Source organism: Arachis duranensis, chromosome 7, assembly GCF_000817695.3.
Source record: "Arachis duranensis cultivar V14167 chromosome 7, aradu.V14167.gnm2.J7QH, whole genome shotgun sequence".
Lineage (NCBI taxonomy): Eukaryota > Viridiplantae > Streptophyta > Magnoliopsida > Fabales > Fabaceae > Arachis > Arachis duranensis.
Window position 1 is genome coordinate 78,005,627 of NC_029778.3, and position 25,128 is coordinate 78,030,754.

Below are 25,128 nucleotides of genomic sequence, written 5' to 3' on the forward strand. Positions count from 1 at the left end.
ATGGAGGGTGATTCCTGTAGCATGATAGTGTTGAAAGTATTTACCTGCAGTATCTAATATCTACAAGTAGTTGACTTTAAGTTCATCACAGTATTTAATTTACTTGGATGAAGCACTGTTTTCTTGTTGTTTTAGTGAAAGCAAGATTAGTAGATTAGTGAATACAAAATGCATGTTTGTCAGCATGTAATCGATTATATGTAGTAGTAGTCTATGTCTTGCAAGTCAAGTTATTACAACTTTGTTTCAATGTTTCGTATTTCATATTACTTGTTCTTACACATAAGATTTTGATACATTGTGTTGTCACCTGTTTTATTCGCTATAAGGAAAACCAGAAGAGTTAATGGACTTGAAAATTTTGATAATCAACCATAATAAGAAAAGATTTGGTGGTAGGTAAGTAAATATTATTATCCACCAAGTAATATAGATGCATTTTGAAGTGGTGAAACTTGCACGTGCCTCGTTAGATGCATGATGCACACATGCACATTTGTCACACTCACGTAAGATCTCATCAAAGTAAAACTCAAAAATCGGATTGAATATTTCTTTTGTCAAAAGCCACGTTATCTTTGAGATAATTATTAGGGCGGTTTTAGATTTTTCTCCAATTATTATTTTGTGTGTGGGACCTGACACCAATTTGTTTTCTGAAGCATACCTTTAAATGGGGACTTTTATTAAATTGTTTCACCACTTGTTTTGGGTAAGGTTAATTTGGTCTTTTAAAAAGTGGACATGAAGCGCATAAATACTATAATAAATTAATTCTTACTTACTCCAATCCCATGTAACCGTTACAGTGCACAAGGGTGACATTCCCAAATTAAATTAAAATTTTGAGTTTGAAACCCTGAAAAAGTTGAAAAACCGAATCGACCGTTGGTTCCATCAAACAGAACACGCTCTCCCCTCTGTTTTCTCACTCCCCTGCTTCTGAAGCTTTTGCAACTTCTTCCAACCAAACGATAATGGCAGAAGATTGTGGATTCACACAAGAGGAAATGGCTGTGACTGAGAACCTTGGGTACCCAAAAGCGTATGCTAAACTCTGCAGGGATCGTGGTTTCAGTCCCTACCGCCATGGCCCTCCCTTCACTTTCATTCCTCATGCTTTGCATGAAGACGACGTAAGCAGAAAAATTCGATTTTTATCTTTATTATTGTAAAGGTGGGAACTTTAAGGGGAAAATGAATAATGGGTTTATGGTTTGTTGAATGATTTCGTGTTATTGGGCATCTTAAATTGAGCTTCAATTTTGTGGTTTTTCTTTTCTTAGGCTGAAAGAGCAAGTAAATTAGATCAAATGTTTCCGATTATGGATCTGAAAGCTAAGCCAACCACGAAGCCAAAAATCTTCGTCAGCATATTGTGGAAGCAGCTTAGCCATCTTGGGTAAGCACTTCAATTTTTTGGTTTCTGAACTTTGCAAATTTTCAATTTTTAAATTGAAGTGAAAATTCGGAAACTTTTTTTAGATCAATTTGATAAATCTTCAGGAATGCTGGTTTTGACCCTGCCGTAATTCGAGTAGATGGTTATGGCAATGTGCTGTATTATCATGCTGACTCAGCCTCTCCTCTTGCCTGGGACATTGATCACTGGTTTCCTTGTTCAAGTACTCTCTCTCTCTCTCTCTCTCTCACACACACACACTAATAAGAATGTGTATGAAACTATAATGTTGCTTCTTTTGTGGATGAACATGAAGGGGGAGGTTTGACAGTGTTGAGCAATCTAAGGATATTGCAGAGGCAAGTCTGTAAGAGGAAGAAGAATAAGCTGGAATTCTTAGTCCCATGGTGGGATTTCCAATTGGGTATCTCTGTAAACCAATTCCTCTCCATTTTTGCCTCTTCAAATTCAGACTTTAGGTAGGTACATTAATTTAATTTTTTGTTTTTCCAAGTATTCCTTACTTTGTTCTTTTGGCATTGTGATATGTAACTAATGAACAAATAATATTTGTTGCTGCAATCCACAGGCACAGGGCATTTTCATTTTTGTTCTCTGAAGGAGAAAACCATGAACTGAATGCTTCACAAATAGTGGATTCCCATTCTTTTCCACAGCACTTCATTGGGCTCAAAGAAAAAGTTGGCCTTGCTCCAGCTGCAATTGTAGAATCTCGAAGGGAACCTTTCGATGTATTGGCTTTAAGACATCTAGATTATAATAACAAGAAGGCAAGGCCTATGTCTCAAGCAATAGGTTAGTATATGATCATCGAGTGTTGGAACAAGTTTGAGTTAATTAGTACTTTCCAAGTATTAAGATCTAGATTGGTTTTATTATGCCTCACTGGTATCTGATTTTAGAATTTTGATTTCTCTTCAGTATCTTCGAGAAAAGTAAATGCCAATCTACTGAAAGAAAATGAAGACCCGGAATTCGTTAAGAACCCCTACCAAGCCATTGTCATGGCAAGAGATTCTCTGAAGCAAAGAGAAGAAGCTACTAAAATGCAGACAGAGATACTGAAACTAGATAATGAAGTGGATGAACTGAAGCTCAAAAATGAGGAAGAGAAGCTCGTTATTGAAGACCTGGAAATGACACTCATAAAACGAAGGAGGAAGGCAGAAAAATGCAGACGGTTAGCGGAAGCTCAATCTTCTTATAGGAGCATGTTAGAGAAGATGATTAGAGATACCATGCACCAGTAAGACACACTAACCAAAATTTATTTTTCCAAATAGACATAGTTTATCATTATTCTATGGATGATCATAATTATATGGAGTTCTTATAAGCAAAATTTATGATATGGTTGTATGCCATGATAATGACAATTAAAATTACTACTCATGTAGGAGTGTCTTGTACAAGGAACAAGTAAGACTGAACCAGGCTGCAACTAATGCACTAATGGCTAGACTTGAAGCTCAGAGGGGGATTTGTGATGGTGCAGAGAGAGAGCTTCACAAGAAGTTTAGACAAAAAGAAGAGATAGAGAATCAGATAAGATCTACATGGGATCAAGGAAGGAAGAGGTCCAGAATAGACGATACCAAATTTGAAGGAAGAAGAGATAGTAATCAAGCTCTCTATTTGCCTGGGATCAGGCCAAGAACACCATTGCACAAGGAGCTCAGACTGTTCTTGGAAGAGGAACAAAGGACATCTGAAGCTGGCTTATCCGCAAATGAAGAACAAAAGCAAGAAGTAAAAGAAGAGGAAGCAAGAATCGGAAAAGAGAAGATGGAGGAGCATGCCGGATCAGTTGTTGAATTGGATGGAGAAGACTCAATTGAGAATGGAGTTAAGAATCTCGAAATCAATGATTGCAAGAGAAGAGTCTATGAAATTGAAACTGAGGAAGAAGATGAGGAAATCAGGAGGCAGCGTGGGAAAGGAAACGTTGAGAAGTGGCTTCAAATGCTTTTAGAGAAGAGTCCAGAAGCACCGGATCCGGAACCATACGAGACAAATGAAGATGCTCATGGTGGAACTCAAGATATAATAATCCAAAAGTTGAATCAGGTTTTCCCACAACTGGACTTGAAGATCTCCAAGGTTTCAGATTCTGATGACAATGAGAAGCAGCTTCAACTTCCTCAGGATAGAACAGAATGGGAAGCTGGAAGATCTATGGCAACGGGAAACAAAAATTACTCTGAAGAAACTTGCATAGGTAGTGAAGGAAATAGAACTCCCAACTTTGATAAGGTGATGGAAAGTAAGGAACAGAAGAAGGGAAAAAGGCTCGTTAGATCAGAGAGTGCTGGCACCTTGAGGCGAATCCCATCATCACCATTGCTTCTTGGGATGAAAAAAGGTGTCGAATGCATTCAGAAGAAGTCCTTTAAGTGGTGATGATGATGAGGATCTTGCTGCAAAAAACATATTGTTTAGATCATGTTTGACTGTGTTAGTCTATGCATAATGCAGTTGCCTTTATGTTTACTTGATTTTTCTTTTTTTCCTTCTCAATTTGTGTGATGCTGCCTGAATAAGTGAGTGGCCCAAAAAAGAAATTAAAGGAGAGAAAAACTTGTAAAAAATGTAAGCATTATATTGTTTGATACTTTGATTTGTGTATAAGATTCTTTTATTCATAGTTGTCAAATATATGTGAGAATGTATAAACGGCTTCTTGTTTTTGCCGCAAGATTCATATTTCTCTTTCTTACAAACCTGATAGAAAGTTGAAACACACATCTGCTATAGTAACTTGATTACTTGATTCACCTTTCTCTTTATCAGACAGAGAGAAATGACCTTGATTGTTCTTGTATACATTGTTTATCAAATCTAACTTAGCACATATAATAATCTTGATGGAGCTGGTTGAAAACATATGATTCTCGAAATTTATGTGTAACCTGGATATATATCTAGAGAACTTTGATATGCTCACATCTTTTATCTTTATTGAATATACTTCAGAGTCGATATTATATTATTTATTTCTGATGCCTAAGTAAAAAAAAAGAACATGGACATTAAACTATACTAGTTAATCAGATTAATTAATATATAACAAACACAAATGTATGTTTATCAGATTCATTATTAACATTTTCAGGAGGTAGATTTCCTCCACTTGTGAGGAGTCATAACACCTAACACACCACTTTTTAAGTCCATTGGCGTTTCCCTTCCAAACCTGCCACTCTCTTGTTCCATAATCTTCTCTACCTCTCCCACAATGCTGCTGCTTCTATTACCAATACCAAACTTCTTCAACTTGAAGAACAAACCTTTCTTCTTCTCCACCATTCTCTCCAGCTGCACTTGCATTGCATTGCACTGGTTTTGCAGCCTATAAACCTCTTCTTTCAGCTTCCTTATCTCCATCTGCTGAGCACTCATTTCGCGCTTTGACAGGCACCGTAAAGGCGTGTCTAAGCTGCCATTGCAGGGGCTCCTGAGGCCACTGAAGGAGCCACTACTCCAGTCCAAATGGCGGTTTAGCTTAGTTTGTTCAGAGAAGAGAACTTGAATAACAGCTCTCACAGGTAACCGTTCATTTTGAGCTGCATGAAGTGAGGCCTCTGGTGTGAGTTTTCTGCTATCAATAAGCCTACACAGACCCTTCCTTTCTTGCTTTGACACACTTGGATGTGCCTATAACACACAACACAAGTTCATTATTTCAACATTGGAACATCAACATGACACAAGCAGCAAAAAAAAAGAGAGAGATCAAAGCAAGAAAAAACCACAATGTCCATATTATTACATATAATGTACTTTAAAAAACAGTTCATATTTTCTTCACTTTTCTATCCTTTTTTCCTTTTTTATTCTCCTGACTTTTCACCTATGAAAGTCTTTGGATTTTATCTAATTTGGTAATGTTTGTCACATATATATCACCATGTACAACTAACTACTACAAGTCAATAAAAGTCAACCTCCCATGTAATAACATAATTTTGAGCAATACCTGTAATTATGTAAGTATCATGCAGTACAATTTAAGCAAAAGTGCAGGTAGGTACTGATAATAAAGTGGAAAGGATTGTTTTATTCAAATAACATAGAAGAAGAGACTAATGAATGGAGTAACACTATTATAAATATATATACAAGTTTCATATAGCACAGAAAAAAGAAGGGGGAATAAGACAAGATTCTAATAATCCACCTATTTCCATGCATTACTATTTAGTACTATCTGGACAACAGAAAAGACAAATGGAGATAAACGTTGATTAAACCATGTATAACTATAGCCCCACATAAGTCACTCACTAAGAATAATGTTTGTCACACACACACCTTCACTCACATCTGATCTCTTTACACACATCTTAGATTTCTAGCCCTACCAAAAAAATTTTACTCCCCTGGCCTGCACTATGATGTTGCCAACTCATACATTGGTTTTTAGTTTACTCTTCTAATTCTTCTCTGAAAAACACCTCATCTTGCTAGTAACTAACAACACATGAAACATTTTCCTGGCTATGACATTCATCCAGATTCCATAATGAGCATACAAATCCCGGAACAAAACAAGAACAATGCATAACACTGCATTTTGGTACAGTTGAGAGATAAATCTGTTTGAAAAAAGAGATTAAGACAAACAAAATTTCTGACCACTCAAATATATGAACAAGTTTTCTTTATTTTCTTTATCTCTTCTGTCTAAGTATCAACCAATTAATTTGTGTCCCACGAATTCAGCCACTGATAACAAGACATTAATTTGTGCCTAATTAATAAAAAGTGAGAGATTAAGAAGTTACTTTGAGATAAGTATCAATGGCTCTGTACAAGCCATCATCAGTGGCTCTTGCATGAGTTGGAAGAGCTCCAGCGAGTGAAACAAACTCAGACAAGGTGAGATTAGCATCTAAAGCAACCTCAGCAAGGTAGGAATCAATCAGCTTAGCCACCTTAATCAAAGCAGCACCACTCTTAACACCTTCATGGTCCAAGCACACAAACCTCTTCACCAACCTTATCACAATCTCAACATCAAGCAGTGTCCCACAAGTGTGGCTAAACGAAGGTATCATAAGCTCCTTCAATGAAGCCTGGTCTAGCTGCCATGAAATCCGCTTCTCAAGCTCTAATCTGTAACTTCCCTCAACCCCAACCATGTTAGCTGTTCTTAGGAGCCTAAGGAGGAAGTTGCATGGGATGGAATCTTTCTCTGGTGGAAGAACACCAACCTGTGTTGCATGTACAAATATGAATAAGTATTGAATACAATACAATACAGTAGTATTTGATGTATATGGTATTAGAGACTAACCAAGGTTTCAACAAAGAACCTCTTCTTTAGCCATGAAGCTGTGACACTCTCTGGTGATGTAAGACGATCCTTGTTATCAGAAAAGATGTCAGTTGAAGAAGAAAGGTCAGGGAGCCATTTGGAAGCATAATGAGTTATGATTGATCCTATCAAATCAGAACGAACACCCTTTTGCTTGATTCCTGAGAGGGTCTTCACGAAGTAGTCCATGTCCAGAATGCATGCATCATCAAACCAGCAATGCGTTTCTTCTTCTTCTTCTTCTTCATGATGTTGGTGGCAGGAATGGTTGTCATTGTTCATCATTACTGCAGTGTTAAGGAACTTGTTGGCTCTGGTTTTTGTCTCAGTGGTTGAAGAAACCTTATAGTTATTATAGTCCATGAAATGAAAGTGATATGAGCAAGGTTGAAACAAATGATGTGGACAAATTAACCATGCATTAAAGTTATTAAAATATACTCTTTTAGTATAGCTCTCTTTGGTAGTAATAAACAAAATCAAGGTTTGTTGTTTAGTGTAGAACCATTATTTGATTAGTAATGGAGATAGAATAGTTAAGGAGTGTGACAGACACACAAAAATAATGATGTATAATTTAAGATGAAAACTCAGGTGTAGTCGATTTCACGTGAAGTTGATATTTGAGAGTCGCTAGATGAAAATTTAGTAAAATCAGTCAAATCATCTAACGGCTCTCAGGTATCAACTTTACGTAAAAGTGACAGAGTTTCCACCATAATTTAATCTCCCTTAAAGAAGTGTTGTTATGTTAAAGTTAAGTGCAAATAGAAAGTCAGCGTGCAAAACAGTGAGATGAGTAAGTGTACGGTTTGTCAAAATTAGAAGTAGAATCTGATTGCATTATTATATATAAAAATATGAAATCCTTGCTTTGGCAATTGGCATTGATCTACATAATTGAGAAAGAGCTGTTGGAGGAAGGAGAATTAGGACCACCGGTATCATATTTTATTCTATCCTTATGACAGACACACACACCAAATTGCTTATATAGTTGTATATATATATATGCTGCATGGAAGAGAGAAGAACAAAAGTAATAATAATAATGCAGCCTCTAAGTTGAAAAGGACTTGAAAGAGACACAAATTTTGTTGTGTGTATAATATATTTATTTACATACCATATAACCATATTGTAGAGGAAAAGAGTGAGAGCACTGAATGATGGAAGCTAAAAGAAAGGAACAGAAATCTGAGAGGGTCCCATTTCCCAATCAAAAAGGTGCATGTTACTGTTTTGTTTTGCATCCCAACGAGGCTCGTGAACCTTCACTATTTGTTCTTTTCAATCAAGACAACTCTACCCTCTCACTGCCATTGCCAATTTGCCATGGACCCCACTCAATTTCTGATTACACACTGATACATACCTTGCAAATATTTTAGAATAAAACTGTCAGGATATTTGCCTAAAGACAAGAATTTGAATGGAACATGTTGTCAATTGGGAATTATATATTAATTCTATGTTAAGATAAACCACCAAGTTGGAAATGTGAGTGAATTGTTACAATTAGCATTTTATGTTAATAGTGTGGTCCTGATTCCTGAAGAAGAAAAGCCTCTGTCTGGGCCTGTCATGTTACAAAGTGGACACACTTTATAACTTTATGGGCTTTATGTTCTTCATAGACTAAGAGACAAAAACTGAACATACAGCCCAACATTGGATCCATAACTGTAAGATGAAATTCCATCCAAAATTGACAAAAATTATTGTATAAAAAACAAAAGAAGAAAAATCCAACAGCTAGATGCTAGACTTGCAAACAAATTCATTCTTTCATTTTTTTCTTTTTAACACAAAAATAAAGTCGGATTCTATAAAGTAGAAAGGCTTGGTAAAACTAAAATCATAAAAGAGAACAACCCCACTTGCCTATGGGAACCAAAAAATTTAATGGGACTTGAATAAAAGTGACAAGCTAACTTATTGTATAGGCAATTAAATAGCCTACAACAAGTAGTTTTCCCCTTAACACTTTCTCAAGGGTTCTACTTCTTATTCTTTCTGCTTGCAATTCAACAGAAAGAAGCACTGCATTGGTTTAAAGGCTGCGAGGGGTTGAAGGATTGCTTGAGGTGTCACCACCGCCAACCGGATTCAATGGCGAAATGCTTGGAAGAGAGCCATTCCCACCCTCATTGTCGGCCACCACTGGTATCTTAACCGCAGCTGCTCTTTCCATCTCTTTCTCGAGCTCTTCTTCTCGGCGCAGGGCAGTGAATTGGGTGTCCAAGGATTTGGCTGCTGCTAACCATGCAAGAACAATCACCAGAAGCACTCCTCCAAGGTATGGGGTTGAATTCGCCAGCGAGCCAAAACTCAATATCATAAACTGCTGAATTAGAGCGCCTCCGGACTTCCCCAAGGGGTTGCATACAACATCAATGGCTGCCTTTCCTTTGACCTGCAGCAAGAAATTCAACAATGGTTAATCAAATGCGGGCAGATACTTTACAAAATGAAAACATATCTGAGTGTAGAAGTCCAAACCTTGGTATCCTCATCCAATGGAATGTAGGCCATTTCTTTGCATGGATCGAATAAACTGTACTTAGCACTCTTGCTGAATATGTTTTGCAATGCACCGACGTATACAGCAGCTAGCAGTGGAGTCATTCCAAACTTCGCAATAACAGGTGCAACCGGGCCTCCGAATAAAATAAGAGAGAAGAAAGCAACTCCTGTCAAAAGCAGGACAGTAGGGGTGATCTTGGCGGCAACTCCCCATCCGTACCTGTCAAATATAAATTGGCTCACAAGCATCATTGTGAATGTGGCAATTCCAGTTGCGGTTGAGAAGTCACCCATAAATGATGAGTACTCGTTCGGGCTAGGAAACTGCACAATTTGCATAGTTGAGTGTGAGAGAGAAATAGCAGAGTAAAATGGCCAGTAATAAAACCAAAAGCAAGACAAATTTACATTACCTGAGCTTTGAGCTTTGATTTCCATGTAACCTCAACAAGGTTAATGCTAATTCCGTATGCAACCACCAAAGTGGCAAGATCTCTTATGTATTTTGAAGACACCAAGAATTTTATGCTCTCCATTGTTCCCATTTTTGGCTTTTCCTGGAAAATAAAATGCATAACAAGGTTTAATATCATGTTATACGAACAAAAGATTCAGAATTTCTTATATTCAGACATATATAAGATAAAAGAACAAAAAGTTATGTTTAATACTATATCTAGACAGAAAATACAAAACGAGGCAATGAAGACACAGACTTAATAAAAAAAAATTGGGACTTTGTCTCTGTTCATTGTCCATAGTTTTTGGGTGGAGGTAAAATTGGGCAAATTTTGCTTTTAAACAGAGACATTTTATCTTCTGTATTTCCATCCTGAAACTGAAACAGATACCAGACATAGCCAAAGGGATAACACAAGATTGTTAGGTATTGTGGCCTTTCAACGAATTACCTTCTTCTTCTTGCTCCGTTCAGGAAGAGGAACATAGTTATTCACCCACCAATACAAGAAGCAGATAGCAAATCCCATACCAACAACTATGCTCATCATTGCTTTTAGAGAGATGGCCCAACCATCAACTCCAGGACCTAAATTTTGCCTCAGATTAGAGAAGTATTTCACTGTCCGGCCAGAGAACACGAGGGCTACATTGGCCCCTAGCCCAAATAGTGGATAGAATCGTTTCGCTTCGTCAACTGTAGTTATCTGCAGGGGAGAAGAAAAGCAAAAGCTTCTCATTAGCACATAGCATTCTAACCAGAAAAGAGTTTTATGCATATGAAACAACCACCTATCAATCATTATTAGATGAAAATGAATCAAAACCAGCGTACATATGCCAAACATGAAGATGAAAAAAAAAATTAAAATAAGACAATCAATCCAACAACCAAACCTAACTAAAATATGCAATACCAGAATCACAAAACATTATTGCATGATAACGATATTAAGTACCAACAAGCACACTGTAACAGGATACAGAATCAAGCTAAAGACCAATTAACATCTAACAAAAACAGGTAAGAATTCAAGCAATGGAATTATATCTATACCTGATTGGCAAAACCCCAAAAGAGCACGGAAATGACCACACTCCCCCACAATTCAGCCATGACATAGAACAAACAGAAACTCCATATTCTCATAATTGCAAGGGGGCCAAGAAACCTTGGTCCAAGGATGTTGAGAAGCTTGTCCGCAAATGCCTCAGGGTGGATGTAGTTGCTGAGAGGGTACAGGACAAAACCAAAGGCACCAAAGAATGCAATAAATGGAAGAATAACAGAATAAAAGAGAGCTTGTTTTGACAAAACATTAGCCAACTTAGTATACAGCAACATGAATCCAACGGCCATGGGAAGGTTCACCCATGTCTTCAGAAAGGGTATAATCTCTGCACTGCTACCTCTAGCAGTGACAACAAGAACATCCTTCGTGTCCCTGAGGATTGTGTAATTGAAAAGGATGCAAAAGAACATCATCCCCAATGGTATAATCTTCTTCAAGGTGGCAACTTCAACACCCAAAATCTTTGGCTTGTTCTCTGATTCAGTACTTTCAGCAAACAGTGGCTGCCCATCAGCTGAAGCTGCAGCTTCCGCCCTGCATACGAACAAATTCTTGCCCTTTTGGCCAAAGGTGTTGGCTTTTAAGGCAAATCCATTGAGTTGTTTTGGGATTGGTGTAGCTGTGAGGGGAGAAAACCCACCAACGATTTTGGGCTTCGGAGTGAAAAATCGATGCTTTAAGTTCTGGGGTGTTTGTAGGAGCCTGTTCCTGGGGTTTGTAGGAAGGGAGAGAAGCCCTCTGGTCTGAAGAACAGCCTCCATGTCTCTCTCTCTCTCTCTTCTCTCTCTCTAGAGAGACAAAGATAAGAACGTAAGCGCAGAGATAAGGTGGCTCTGGAGAAGAGAAGAGGAGATTGGAGAAGAAGATTATGTTCTCAATAACACAAGAGAAGAAGGCACAGAAACAAATATCTTCCCTTTTATATATTATACGCTCATAAGAATCTACCAAACCCTTAAGCTCTGCCTCTGAGGGTTCAGTCAATAAATTAAATTAAATTAATAAAATATATAGAATATTTACATGCGGAAAAAAATATCAATTCAATCTTAATTTAATATTATTATTATTATATGGTAAAATACTAAATTGATTTATTACCTTTGGACTTAATTTTATTTATATTTTTAAGATTTAAAATATTTTATTTGTATTTAAAAAATTTCATTTAGCGTTAATGTAGACATGTAATTTTATTGTAAAATCAAAGTTAAAAAATTAACGAAATTCAGTTTTTAAATCTGAAAAACTCATAACCAATCTCTTAGTTGCTAAAGAGAGTTTCGGCGGTGCAGGTGATGATAGTCTTGTCTTTGTTGCTGCGATTGAATTTTTCGTTAAAAACGAGTTTTCGACGATATTTCTCATGTGCTTGAACCAAGATTAGGCTCGCAGAGATGCATTCGCTAATTATATATCTCTCGAATTTATACATATTCTTTAAATTATTGACTTTATTCTTACACTATTGTTACGTAATTTCTTAATTGTTTAATTTTAAATTCACAGTAGGACACTAAGACTATATATTAAAATTAAATGAAATTTTTTAGATTTAAATAAGACACTTTAAATTTTAGAGACTAATACATAATTAAATTTAAATATAGAAGATTAATTTAATATTTTATTTTATTATTATATTATACAATTATTTTAATGCTCATTACAATTTGAATTAGATCAATTTTTCAAGTTCATACAAACTGATATAACTTCTAAAGATTTGAGTGGTTTTAATTTGATTAATTTATATTAAAAATTTAAAAATAAATAAATAAATGGAACAAATTAAATATTTTCAAGTTTTCATATTTTAAAAAAATTAATCACTTGATATTTCTAAAGTGGTAATGGTTGAGAAAGATTAATTCATAAACAAGATAAATTTATAATTTATACCATAAAAATAATTTATTACAAGTCAAAGTATATTATATATACAATATTTTGGGACACTGATCGAATTAAACAAATTTTTAAAAGTAAGGTTGAAACATGTGATATAATCCACATGGTTTGTAAAGGAATCGAACTTAGGTCTTAAACAAAAATACTATAATAGCCATCATAGTAGACTATTTTACTTAATATTTGAATAGTATAATAAAATTAAATTTTAATAAGAATATATTAAACATATAAGACTAGTTGATTTTGATAATTGATATTCAACAAATTTACCAAGAATCCAAGATACAGATTATACGGTCACAACTCACAAGTGAATCCCACCAGCTATGAATGCGAGTGAACTGGAAAATGACGTGCATGAAAAAGCGTAGGAAATGGTCAATTAAAAGAAGAAAATAAAAAGTTTATAAAGGACGTTGCTTTGCTACGATATTTCTGTACAAGTGGACAACCTAATTTACCAAAATATCTTAATATTTATGAACTCTACTGCATAGTAATAATAATAAATATGGTATATTCTTCTTATTATTATATGCCTATGAATGATTCAATTCCCATGATAAGCAACATTATTTCTACATTTTTTTGAAAAAAAAGTCATTTAGATAAAAGTGTTTAAAATATTTTTTAAAAAATATTTTATAGTAAGTATTATTTTTTTTTTAAATTGGACCACATAAATTAGTTTAATCGAAAATATAGTAAATCAAATTTTGAACCGATTTAAATTTATTATTTTTTATAGAATGGATCAGAATTCCAAAATACAGATAACAAGTTCCAACTCGACCTGCGAAGCTAAGGCCGGCCAGAGTATGATTATATATATATATATATAAAACCTTTGGGAAACAATTTTGGTTTCCAGCAACAATAAGATATTATATTATAAGGCTTTTGTTCTGTTGGAGGATGGGATTGACCTTGAAACTTGAAAGTAACATTTGCGGTTCAAAAACCTTGGAATGTGAACTCGTTCCTTGAACCAACGGCTCACATAAAATCACGGACTCACCCAACTAAAAGTGAAATTGCAAATTGCACCTCTACCAACCTCATTCATTTGCCTCAATTTCTATCCATCGTTCATTGATTCTCCAATTTTATTATTGTTTTAGATACTTTATCATCAATTGTTATTTTGACTTTCTAGTTTCTACACAATATTTGATAGTAGTAATAAAGTAAGATTAGAATATCTGTATTAGTAAAATTATACTACATATTTAATTATTTATTATGTGTGTTAAAAGCTAATATATTTTGAAGGTAAAATTCCTTTGTATAAAAAATGATTTTTTTTTTCCTTAACATCCCCTGCCTTAGTCATCTAATTCAAGGTCAAATCATGCTCAAAATTAAACACGTGCGCCTTATTTGATGGAACTTAAAAACTGTGTGAATCATACATCTATTAAGTAGTTGACTATTATTTTATCAACAACTTCCGTTTAATTATTTTTCAAGTTAAAAGTATGATTATTTTCTAAAATGTGTTATAATAATTTTTATGATACTAAATAAAGAAAAAAATGAAAACCCTAATGGGGGGTTTGTTAAAAAAATGTGAATTGATTCTGAATTAACTTTGCTTATGAATTTGGGGCTTGAGAAGCAAAGGGTTTCAAATTTTGAAAAACTCTCTTGGGAGAAATTATTGTTTAGCATTTTAGGTTGTAGGGTTCAGATACTTGTTAGTAATCTTTGTTTATACAAAAAACTGAATATATTTTTATGTTCAAAAAATGAAGACCAACAACAAAAAAGTAAAATGCATAAAATATTATAATTAAAAACAAATAATTTTTTTTGTTGTCTACGGTATGCCTAACTCAGGTTAAGAACTAGTCCGTCGCGAATCAGAACTCAATTTAAGAATCTGTCATTGACAAATGGGTTGCTACATGCATAAAGCAGGTTTCGAACCTCCGACACTTGCTTAAGCGGACGAGTGAGCTGACCACTCGACCAATCCAAGTTGATTATAATTAAAAAAATATTAATAATTCTCAAAAAGTATATATTAAATACTTTTTTTTTGAAACTCCGGGAAGTCAAATGTGTATTTGTGATGTTTAAAGTCAATAAGTAACTCCAATGTGCATTTGTGTTAATTGAGTATACTCAATTAGGTAAAAAACCGTTATTGTCGTTTCTTAGGAGAATTAATATTTCATCAAGGCAAGTATAATAGGAACCTGAACATTTTATGGTGGAATATTTTTGAACATTAGTGATGAAGTGATATTTAGTCTTGTAAGTATTTATATAGGGACCTACCATAAACATGTAATTTTGTGTCTCATGCATGCCTTTCACGGAACGTGAGGGAAATGACTACAAAGCCGTGATTGCTTCAAACTTTGTTGCTTCAATTCTTCCATTTTTAATTCCCTTCTTCAAACGTGTCCAGTCAAAATTTTTAGTTGACTCACCGGTGGAGCCGTCGTCAAATTTCTAAGCTAGCAACTCCTTTCAATGTGCGATACAATAAACTAAAAATACTAGTTAACAAAATCCTTGTTATATTAGTAGTCTTTAAATTGTAATTTTTGTTAGCACTAAATTAGTACAAATTCTATAATGATGACAGAATAAGAAGTTTACAGCCAATAAAGAACAATGGATAACAAACAAAATTTCGAGTATTAATGCTGGAGGTTTAGGTGCAATTTTTTTTTTCAAAGGAGTGAGATTTGAACTCGCAACTTTTAAGAATGTATGAGAAAATTATGTTTTTTGAATTATAACTCGTTGGTAAGTTTAGGTGCATATTACATAACTATTATAGGTATATTATTATAGAATTATAGTAGAGTAAAGTATACTTTTTGTTCCTGAAATTTGTTAAAAGTTTTAAAAATATCGCTAAGTTTTATTTTGTTTCAATTTTGTCTCAAAATTTTTTTATTTGTATCAAATATACTCTCAACGGCTAAATTTTCAAAAAAATTAAGACCAATATAACAATAATGTATAAAAATTATATTTGATTTGTTTGTGTTGAGGGATTATTTTTATAAAATTATTGTTGAATTAATCTTAAATATTTTTAAAATTAACGAGTATATTTGATAGAAATTAAAAATTTCTAAAATAAAATTGAAATAAAATAAAACTTAAAAACATTTTTTAAATTTTTATTAAACTTCAAAGACAAAAATATATACTTTACCTGTTATATAGTATTTCTCCAACCTTTATTACTTGTCATCAACTAATTTAGTTTATTAGTAGTGAATAACATGAGGGAGACAAAAGGATCCATTTAAGCACGTTTGAGACCGTCAACCATGCGGTTCTTCCAGTAATATATATGCATATCTGCTAAAATACAATACTATACTAATTATTTGGAATTGAAAGAAAGCAAGCACCCATGGGTCCTAAACCCAAAAGATTTCCTCAGATTATGATAACAATATTACTATTAATTTATTTAATCAAACAGTGCCGTAGGGTGCCATATAGTTAGGATAATATTATATATTGACAAAGGCAAAGTGGCAAATTATGAAGAGATATACAAGGGGTACTCTTTATTTTTCTCTCGTTTTTGGTCGGAAGTGAGCCCAGCTACTCTATCTAAAAGGATCAACTATTTGGGCATCTGTTCAATTCCGATGTAAGCCCATTATCTCCCTCAACCGAAATCCATTTCACAAAAACAAAAAGGGAGCACAAGAGCTGACCAAAATACCTAAAAAAATTTGGATACTATGAATTCTGATTTTTAAATTTTTATTTTAGAGAATAAATTGTGATCTCTTATTTTTGAATGTTCTTTTTTTTTATATTTTCTCTTGACTCCACTTATAAAATAAATAGTAAGAGATCACACTTTACTTTTTTGAGTGAAATTCAAAATTTAGATGATCTAAATTCTACTGAGTATTGAACCATGAGAATTTATTAAGGAGTGTTTTGCAAATTGCAACACTTTTACTGAGTTGATATTTTATTATACATACATTCAAACAATATTAACTTTTTATTTCCTGTCATTTAATTTTAATATTTATATTTTAATTTTATTTAACAAAAATATAATTTGTTTGTACTTATCGAAATAATTGATAATATATAACTATATGAAACTTTAATTTTTAAAATAGAAATTAATAAAGATATAATTATACTATGTGTACATACAATTTGTATAATATTTATGTTAAATTTTCACGGACATTCTTTCTTTTGGATTTTTTACTAAATAAATTTTAGATATCTTCATGCTATAATCCATTAATTAGTTGTAATAGTCAGTTCCAAAAAAAATATTAGATTTTCAATATTTTTATTTCTTTTTCATTTAAGTAGATATTAATCAATTTTTTTTCTTATTACCAGAGCAGCATGAAGATAATAAGCTTGCTTTGGAAAAAAGATCTATGCTCTTTGTGCTGAGAACGGTGACTTTTATTATTACAAAACAAAATTCAATCTATGCAAAATTGCAAACCACATAAATTTTTGTGTCCTCTTGCACCCCACACACCATGAATCTCCTTGAGTTCTTGAATAATTTATAATTTTGCAATGAGTTTATGTTTTTGTATAACTTTTGGAGAACCAAAACTTTGTAACTTTCAAGAAGTGCTAACTTGCTTCTGCAATGTTGATTTCTTTTTTTGTTTGGACAGCTGACCTTCACTGCTTATGTTGGCGACATTTCTATTTTTTAAAATATATACTCTCTTTTGTTCTTCAAGAAATAAGCATGATTTTTATGTGTTATCTATGTATTTAAGTTATTCATTATATATGTGAATTAGTTTTTTTTTTCGCTCATGGAGTTCAGTTTCTTTTTTTTTTAATATCCAATATTTAAAGATTTTGAATTTTTGATGATTATTTTTTGTTCCTTTACTAAGAAATCAGTAATATGTTAACTAGCTACTATTGTACAATTCAATTAATATGAGAAGAAGCCTAAATTCATACAAGTATATGTAATTTTTCAATCAGCAGCATAAGTTACTTATTATTTGTGATGAACTTTCAATTTATATTTTGAATTGATGATTTTGGAATTGGACTTGAAGAATTACTTCTCTTTTTAAGGAGTAGAACATTTTTGCTTTAGAAGAATATAGAGGAGCAAGTCTACAATATACTTTTTTTTTTTTTATCTAATTAAGACATTTCCTTTACAATCATTAGTTTTTTTCTATAATTTGAGTTTCAGTTTAAATATTTAATATTTCTGTTACAGATGGAAGATTGTAATAATAAAGCAATGTAAAAACTATTACAAGAAGCATGTTGAAATCTAATATTATCTTTACTATATAAAATATTTAATTTTATCAAATAAGTCTAATTATTAATAAGTATAAAAAAAAATTAAGAAGTCTACTTTCACTCCAAAGTTGTTAGAAAAGGTCAATGAATCACTGTAAAATTAAACTGACATTTGAAAGAAAAAATATTAAGACAGTTTAATAATTAACTTTTTAAAGTAAGATGAAGAGTTTATATAAATTATTATTAGAAAGGAGTCCTACTCTTTTTTTTAGGTTTTTTTTCTTTATATTATTTCTAGTCACAAAAAAAAGATCAAGTGTTTGTGCTTGCAGTTTTTAAAAGTTAGGGGTACTTTTGAAAGCACCTAAGAGAAAGCTTTTTAAAGTTTGCTTGTGCTTATCAAAATTAAAAAAAAAACTAATATAATAAATATTCAAAATTACCATTATTAATTATTAACACCAGATTTCATTTATTTTCCCACACATATTTTTCGCCATTATATTACTATTGAAATACTCATATATTTCTAATTTCTCAACCTAACCTTCACAAATTCTAACACAATTTTCATATATTTTTTATTTTCAACCTAATTTTCACAATTTCAACATAAATACATCTTTATCATGTATTAGGTATGAATTTCTATCTATTTATATTATTTTTTGTGCGTTATTTTTGTATTTTTTAGTAGATGTTTGTCTTTCTCTGTTCTTTAAAACATAAAGAAAAGAGACCTGATTTATGGAAACCAATCATAAAAACTTTCTATACCAACTTCATGAACATTAGTCAAAATTATAATAACATATATATACATATGTAAATATAGATATATAATTTTACTTGAAATATGTGTCCCATTTTCTGTTATTTATAAGAGTGAGTCAATATATATAAATGAGTAATAGACGTATCAGTACTAACATTGGATTATATACAAGTTTTATTATTGACTAATGATAACTCTAGTTATATTGATATAGAGAGTAAATCAAATAAATATTTAAATTATTGGTCTCTAAAATTTGAAAAAAAAATTATTCTTCGTTATAAATATGTTATTATAATTTTTTTAATTTTTAAAAGTTGTTTTATCAAACACAATTATAGTATAAATATGTTATTATAATTTTTTTAATTTTTAAAAGTTATTTTATCAAACACAATTATAATGCTTGTACTTATTAAAAGCTATTTTTAACGTGATTTTACCAAATGCAAGTGTTGCCGCTTTTTAAAAATTATATTTTAAAAGTAAAAACTTTACCAAACCAAACTTAAATAATACCCACAATAAAAGAAAAGAAGAAAAAGAGAGAAAGAAAAGTGATATTCAACTACCACTTCGTCCCTAACAACAACTAAATACGTGGCAGTCAATCCGGAAGATCTCGAAAGAAATCTCAACCTAACGACGAACTCCTAGTGGTGGACAAAAACTACACTCTTTATGCTGAAGGAATAGGAGAAGATGATGAGGAAGAAAGAGAAAGAGGAAGAAAAGGGAAAAAGAAGATTCATGAACGACCAGAGGAACCGTCCCAAATGCGCCAGAAGAGACGAAAGCTTAATTTGGAACTTGAGGAGTGGAAGGACAAAGCAAGGACATTCATTATAGATAAGTTCACACCGTACTTCTGCACTTCCCTCCGACAATCTCATAAAACCCTCTCTCTCCTCAAGAAGTTCACTGACTTAGATCTTGTCTCAAGATCTAAATATCTGTCCAAATTTTTCGTTCCTCTGCATCAACTACACACGGAAGAAGGTGATTATATGAATGAAAAAAGCACTGCCGCTGCCATTTTTAAAGTGACCGTGGACACGGCCGAGGGATTGTTGAGCGGGATTCAACAAGCATTACAAGATGAACAGCTTCAACATAAACAGCCATCTCCTCACTAGATGAATATCTGGCAACATCGGATGAAATATTCCTCGCATTTGAGTTTTCTTGTATCCGGCTGAAAGCCATTTTAGCCGGAATTAAGCTCTGTAAAATTGCTGCGCACTATATTTTTCTTTTTATCTAACAGCGATCAAGATGAGATGCTAGAGATATTAGTGACTAAGATTATAAAGTCACTTTTAATGATATTAACAGTTACAAATTTAAAATATTATAAGTAACGATTCAACAATGAAAAAGTTGGTTATGCTGTTTGTTTAAGATAAAGTATACATCCCATTTTTATAAAGTATGGGATTAATAATTAAATTGGTCCCTAAAAGAAGGATTGTTCTTCAAATTTGCTTTTAAAAAATTTTATCAATCAAATTAGTTTTTAAAGATTATAAATCTATTGTTTTTGTCTTTCTATTACTTCTTTCTATTTCTGAAACATATCATTAATAAACTTCAATACATGGAATTTATGTAAGTTGTTTATGCTATTGGTTATTAACAGTCAATATATTTTGCATAACTCATGACATTTGCTTATGTTTTTTTGTGGGAATTAACTTAATATTCTATAGTTTGTGGAAGCTTTCTTCTCCTTTTAGTTTTTTTTTTTTTTTCAATGGAAACAAGATTTAACAACAAAAATTCAACAATAAAAATTCCATCATTCATTTTAATAAGTTCAAAACTAGAAGACAAAGGCAAAATGTACATATCCCTTTTCCAGGGCCCCCTGCTGAGAAGGATCCACCACCTCCCATAAGCATCTGCAATACTCAAGAGTTATTTTGTTCCCCTTCTTGTTCAAACCTGAGTTAACGGCATAGTTGAGAATTTGTTGGCGGCTAAAAAAGCTGCAGAGTTCGAATCCTAGGTTAAACACTTAAACTCAAGAAGTGGAATATAAAACTTATAGTAATGTGTGTGAGTGAGTTCTGTGTTGTGTAAAACCAAAAGAAAAAGAGAAAAGATGAATATTGAACCATGAAAATTTATTAAGGAGTAGTTTGCAGCACTTTTACTGAATTAATAATTTATTATACATACATTCAAATAATATTAACCCTTTATTTCCTTATTAGTTATTATCTAGTACACATGGTAGTAGCTTATGGCAAAGCACAAACTATTTGTAAGAAAACATCGTCACTTGGCATATCTATGTAGAACAAGCACACTAGAAATAAATCCTAGTTATTAATGCATCACATCCAAACTTAAGAAACTATATCTACGCTACTTTCTCTTTAGGATATAAAAGTGACATTGGGATACATTAATAAACTAATGATACTGTAATGACAATACACTTGATACATGCTAAAATAGCACAAGTCTGCTGGATCTTTTTGGTAAGTGCAGCTGATGAGATCTTGATGTATTATGTTTTCTCAAAAGAACCTGCAAAGATAAGAAATTAAACTTCTTTGTTTCTAATCTCTACCCATTCAACTCATTTGTGCAACTTGATCCAAGAAATAAATATAATTGGTTCGTAAGAGTGCATGTCCATATATAACAGAAAATAAAACTCAAAACATTTACCTTTTAAATATGTATGTTAGATGGTAACAAAAATAATAAAATACAGAGTATATATTTAGTTATGCCATAATTAAGAGGTTACCTGCAGAGAATTGGATATCAGTGAAAGGAGTTGAGATTTGTGAGCAGCAGGACATAAAATCGGTCTCTCAGGTCATACAGAAATCTGAAGTAAGCATGTCTGCACTTGCGACTGAAGAAAATGGCACCACAAACTCCCCAAAAGCCTACAGCAAAGCCAACTCCTAAGCCCATATAGAGGCTGCTCAGAAAATCTGATTCATCACCATCATCATCATTCTCACCCAAAGTCTTTGTGTCATCTCCATGATTTGAGCAGTTTTTGGGAAGGGGAGGTCCACAAAGATCGACATTCCCAATATAGCTAAGCTCACTGAAGCTCTGAAGTTGGGTCCCTGAAGGGATTTGGCCGCTCAAGTTATTGAATGACAGGTTCAAGTTATCGAGGAAAGACAAACTGGATATACTCTCCGGAATCTGTCCCGTGAGTTCATTTTTGGATAAATCAAGAGACTCCAGTTGTGTCATGTTACCAATCTCTTTTGGTATGGTTCCTGTTAGCCTGTTATGGGATAGGTTCAAGAAATGCAACTGAGAGAGGCTGAACAGTTGTGGAGACATTGTTCCTGTCAGATCATTACTTGAAAGATCAACCATGCGCATCAGCTTCAGGTTTGAATCATAATTCGATTGTTGACCTTTTACAAGCAATATTAGGTTGTCATTGTATATAAAGAAATCCCTTCCATCAAAGAATTTGTAGAAAATCCAACTGGTTGAATAGTGCATGTCAACAAAGGATGTGATGTTGTTTAGGCATTTGGGTATATGTCCTGAGATTCCATTATATGCAATATCCAAAATAATGAGGAAAGGCATTTGACATATCTGTGAGGGAATATTACCAATGAATTTGTTGGACCTTAATTGAAGAATCCTTATATTCTGCGGCATCCACTTGGGTATGTATCCAGAGAAGCTATTCTCGCGGACATTAAGAATGGACAGGGAGTGGCAATACTGAAGTGATGAAGAAGATATGTCCCCAGACAAATTATTTTCATGCAGATGCAGTGATGTGAGATTCGACAATAATGCCATTGATGGGGGTATGTTGCCACTAAGATGGTTGCCTCCCAGATTAACATGACGCAGCGACTTCCAATTCATCCAGCAGTCTGTTAGCCCTCCAGATAAATTATTATCAGAGATGTCCAAGTACTGCAATTTATTGTTGCTTTTCTTGTTGTGGCACAAGAGATGTGACATGGACCCTGATAGAGAACTGTTGTATAGTTGGAAGAAAACAACATTGGATGAAAGTCGAGGTAGACCACCTTTGAAATTATTTGATGGCAGGTGTATGATGCTGGAGTTCAGCAACACTTCTGATAAGTCCCCTTCTATTGTGTTGTTGTAAAAATCTAGATGCTGAATTGTGGATGTAAATCTCCAAAAGTTGTTGTTATTGTCAGCAGCTTCAAGCAATAACTCTGAGTTTTCAATGATGAGAAAATAGAGAGATGTCTGTGTATATAACCATTGAGGAAGTGTATGGTGCAGTCGGCCAAGCCACAGCTTGTCAAGTTGGAAAGGTGGTATCCAGAGGGGATCAAAATCAAAGTTGATGTATGGTGATTCCAAGAACAAGTATTTCAAATTTTTCAGTTTTGCAAAATTTCTTTCCGACACAACCCATGTGAAGAGATTTCCCTCTGCCATCAAGGAGTCTAGGGATAACAAATTTCCCAAATTTGTAGGAAGTGATCCAGAAAAATAGTTGTCAGAAATGTCAAGGGTGGTAAGATACTGAAGTTGTCCTATCCAATGTGGAATTGAGCCATTTAAGTAATTATCATGCAATTGAAGGCTAGTCAAAGAATGAAGTTTTGGCAACGTATCTGGTAGCTGGCCTATAAAATGATTACTTGAAAGCTCAATCCCTAAGATATGAGAACTAAGATTGAATATCCATCTCGGCAACTCTGAGTGAAAATAGTTATTGTGAAGATCAATATACTGGAGTGATGTGCTAAAATTAGCATATTCAAGAGATGGATTTATGTCTTCAAGTTTACAGCTGTATAAGTACAGCTCCACCAATGATGGGAGCACCGTCATCCAGTGAAGCCAGTTAGTTTCCATGTGAAGATTAATGGTACTGAGGTCTACGTATTCCAAAGAGGAAATCCGAGAGAGCCACTCAAGACTCTTAATAAAAAGATTTTTGTTGTATGATAGATCAATGTAATTGAGAGTTGAAGAGTTGACAGTGGAATCAGATGAGATAGTTGTAAAGTCATTGTAACTCAAATCCAAATGTTGCAAGTATTCCATGTCTAACAGAGAGAGATTGATGTCACCTGTAAGGCATTTCTGCGAGTTATATTCTTCATCTTCTGCAAGATCATAATAATCACACGAGAGAGCGAGGTGTATGACTCTGGCAGTGATGTTGTGGCAGGAGCCTCCCTTCCACTGGCAGCAATCTTGCTCCTGCTGCCATGAAGATAGCATTCCCGATGGATCAGTGACTCCTTCTTTGAACTTCAACAGGATTTCTTTATCTTTCTCGTTGCAACAACTGCATATCATGCATAATGTGCTCAACATCATTGCAAACACATATTTCCTCTTCCAAAGTATATTATTGCTATCCATTGATTAATTCAACCAAGCAAACCTGATTTTTAATTATGCCTCATATCTCGCTTCCTTGTTAAGCTATGTATATATATGAAGATTATGATTATTATAAAAGTCATTCATGCAAGACCAAATGAATAATATTGAAGAAAATCTCATGCCCTAAGCTGTTCAAGCTGTGATGTTGATGGTTTGATGAATCAGAAGGGATTAAGAGAGGGAGAGATAGGTTCTTCTCATTATTGGAGAGAATGAAAAATTCCCCTTAGAAAATATTTGTTGAGTTATTACACCTTATATACTATGTACTTTTTTTTATGTACTCTCACTAAAAAATAATTACAATGGTAAACCTATTATTGATAAAGAAATAATCTAGGTAACACCCTCCCGCAAGCTAGAATTGTGTAAATCTAACAATCCTAGCTTGGAAACATTGGCAAGAAAAGGACCCGGTGGCAGAGCTTTGGTAAGAAAATCAGCAAGTTGATCCTTGGAACGAACTGGCATAAGATGAATGAGACCAGACAAATGCTTTTCACGAACAATGTGGCAGTCCACTTCAATGTGTTTAGTTCTTTCATGAAAAATGGGATTATTGGCAATGTGAATGGCTGACTGGTTGTCACAGAATAGAGTGATAGACTTTTGAAGCGGCAAGCCAATGAAATCCATTAAGAAAGATAACCAACTAGCTTCACAAGTGGCAACAGCAAGAGACCTATATTCAGCTTCTGCAGAGGACTTGGCAACTGTGGTTTGCTTTTTACTCTTCCAGCTAATGAGCGAGTTCCCAAGCATGAAGCAATAACCAGAAATAGAGCGACGAGTATCGGCACAGGTAGCCCAGTCAGCATCGGCAAATCCAGTGAGATGCAGATTAGAAGTAGAGGAGAAGAAGAGACCAGTTGCAGGTCGGCCTTTTAAATATCGGAGTACACGAAAAGCAGCCTGTAGGTGAGAAGTTGTTGCACAGTCCAAAAATTGGCTCAAACGTCCCACAGCATAAGAGATATCGGGTCTAGTATTTGTGAGGTAAAGGAGT

At 33.6% G+C, this 25,128-nt stretch overlaps 4 protein-coding genes across 8 annotated transcripts in view; 1 reads left to right on the top strand and 3 right to left on the bottom strand.

Moving 5' to 3' along the window:
• Positions 1-802: 802 nt before the first annotated feature.
• LOC107459693 (uncharacterized) lies at positions 803-4,118 on the top strand. The gene is made up of 7 exons (XM_016077917.3): positions 803-1,136; positions 1,287-1,402; positions 1,507-1,625; positions 1,719-1,881; positions 1,992-2,218; positions 2,345-2,669; positions 2,821-4,118. The coding sequence occupies exons 1-7, from the start codon at positions 978-980 to the stop codon at positions 3,821-3,823; spliced, it is 2,112 nt and encodes a 703-aa protein (XP_015933403.1). The 5' UTR covers positions 803-977; the 3' UTR covers positions 3,824-4,118.
• A 330-nt stretch (positions 4,119-4,448) lies between these two features.
• LOC107459696 (root phototropism protein 3) lies at positions 4,449-8,110 on the bottom strand. Of its 2 annotated transcripts, XM_016077920.3 has the most exons (4): positions 7,867-8,110; positions 6,720-7,082; positions 6,208-6,636; positions 4,449-5,077 (listed from the first exon to the last, which is right to left on the bottom strand). In XM_016077920.3, exons 1-4 carry the CDS (start codon positions 7,867-7,869, stop codon positions 4,532-4,534), a joined length of 1,341 nt encoding a protein of 446 aa, XP_015933406.1. In that variant the 5' UTR covers positions 7,870-8,110; the 3' UTR covers positions 4,449-4,531. The 2 variants fall into 2 exon arrangements, with proteins under 2 accessions (XP_015933406.1, XP_015933405.1); XM_016077919.3 differs by lacking the exon at positions 7,867-8,110 and having other exon boundaries at positions 6,720-7,141.
• Positions 8,111-8,436: 326 nt separating this feature from the next.
• On the bottom strand, positions 8,437-11,696 carry LOC107459695 (plastidic ATP/ADP-transporter). Its single transcript, XM_016077918.3, has 5 exons — positions 10,783-11,696; positions 10,178-10,432; positions 9,680-9,823; positions 9,243-9,590; positions 8,437-9,156 (listed from the first exon to the last, which is right to left on the bottom strand). Exons 1-5 carry the CDS (start codon positions 11,557-11,559, stop codon positions 8,794-8,796), a joined length of 1,887 nt encoding a protein of 628 aa, XP_015933404.1. The 5' UTR covers positions 11,560-11,696; the 3' UTR covers positions 8,437-8,793.
• Positions 11,697-20,860: 9,164 nt separating this feature from the next.
• Positions 20,861-25,128, bottom strand: part of LOC107459762 (receptor-like protein EIX2) — an 11,822-nt gene continuing 7,554 nt past the window's right edge. For 3 of the 4 annotated variants that reach the window (XM_052251421.1, XM_052251422.1, XM_052251420.1), the window contains one exon: positions 20,861-21,272. Coding sequence is in view for 1 of the 4 variants with exons in the window: in XM_052251419.1 (XP_052107379.1) it covers positions 21,516-22,135 (620 nt within the window). In the remaining 3 variants the exon portion in view is untranslated. Of the gene's footprint in view, positions 21,273-21,498; positions 22,136-25,128 lie in introns of all 4 variants that reach the window. The other variant, XM_052251419.1, reaches the window with a different exon arrangement.

Bases quoted from the DNA above. Each gene is read 5' to 3' on its own strand.
- LOC107459693 (XM_016077917.3), top strand. From the start codon at position 978: ATGGCAGAAGATTGTGGATTCACACAAGAGGAAATGGCTGTGACTGAG. The intron at 1,403-1,506 runs GTAAGCACTTCA...ATAAATCTTCAG, and splicing joins AAGCAGCTTAGCCATCTTGG to GAATGCTGGTTTTGACCCTG. The intron at 2,670-2,820 runs GTAAGACACACT...CTACTCATGTAG, and splicing joins ATTAGAGATACCATGCACCA to GAGTGTCTTGTACAAGGAAC.
- LOC107459695 (XM_016077918.3), bottom strand. From the start codon at position 11,559: ATGGAGGCTGTTCTTCAGACCAGAGGGCTTCTCTCCCTTCCTACAAAC. The intron at 10,433-10,782 runs GTATAGATATAA...TCTCCCCTGCAG, and splicing joins TTTGGGGTTTTGCCAATCAG to ATAACTACAGTTGACGAAGC. The intron at 9,824-10,177 runs GTAATTCGTTGA...TTTATTTTCCAG, and splicing joins AACGGAGCAAGAAGAAGAAG to GAAAAGCCAAAAATGGGAAC.
- LOC107459696 (XM_016077919.3), bottom strand. From the start codon at position 7,103: ATGGACTATAATAACTATAAGGTTTCTTCAACCACTGAGACAAAAACC. The intron at 6,637-6,719 runs GTTAGTCTCTAA...CATGCAACACAG, and splicing joins GGTTCTTTGTTGAAACCTTG to GTTGGTGTTCTTCCACCAGA. The intron at 5,078-6,207 runs GTAACTTCTTAA...TGTGTGTTATAG, and splicing joins CCATTGATACTTATCTCAAA to GCACATCCAAGTGTGTCAAA.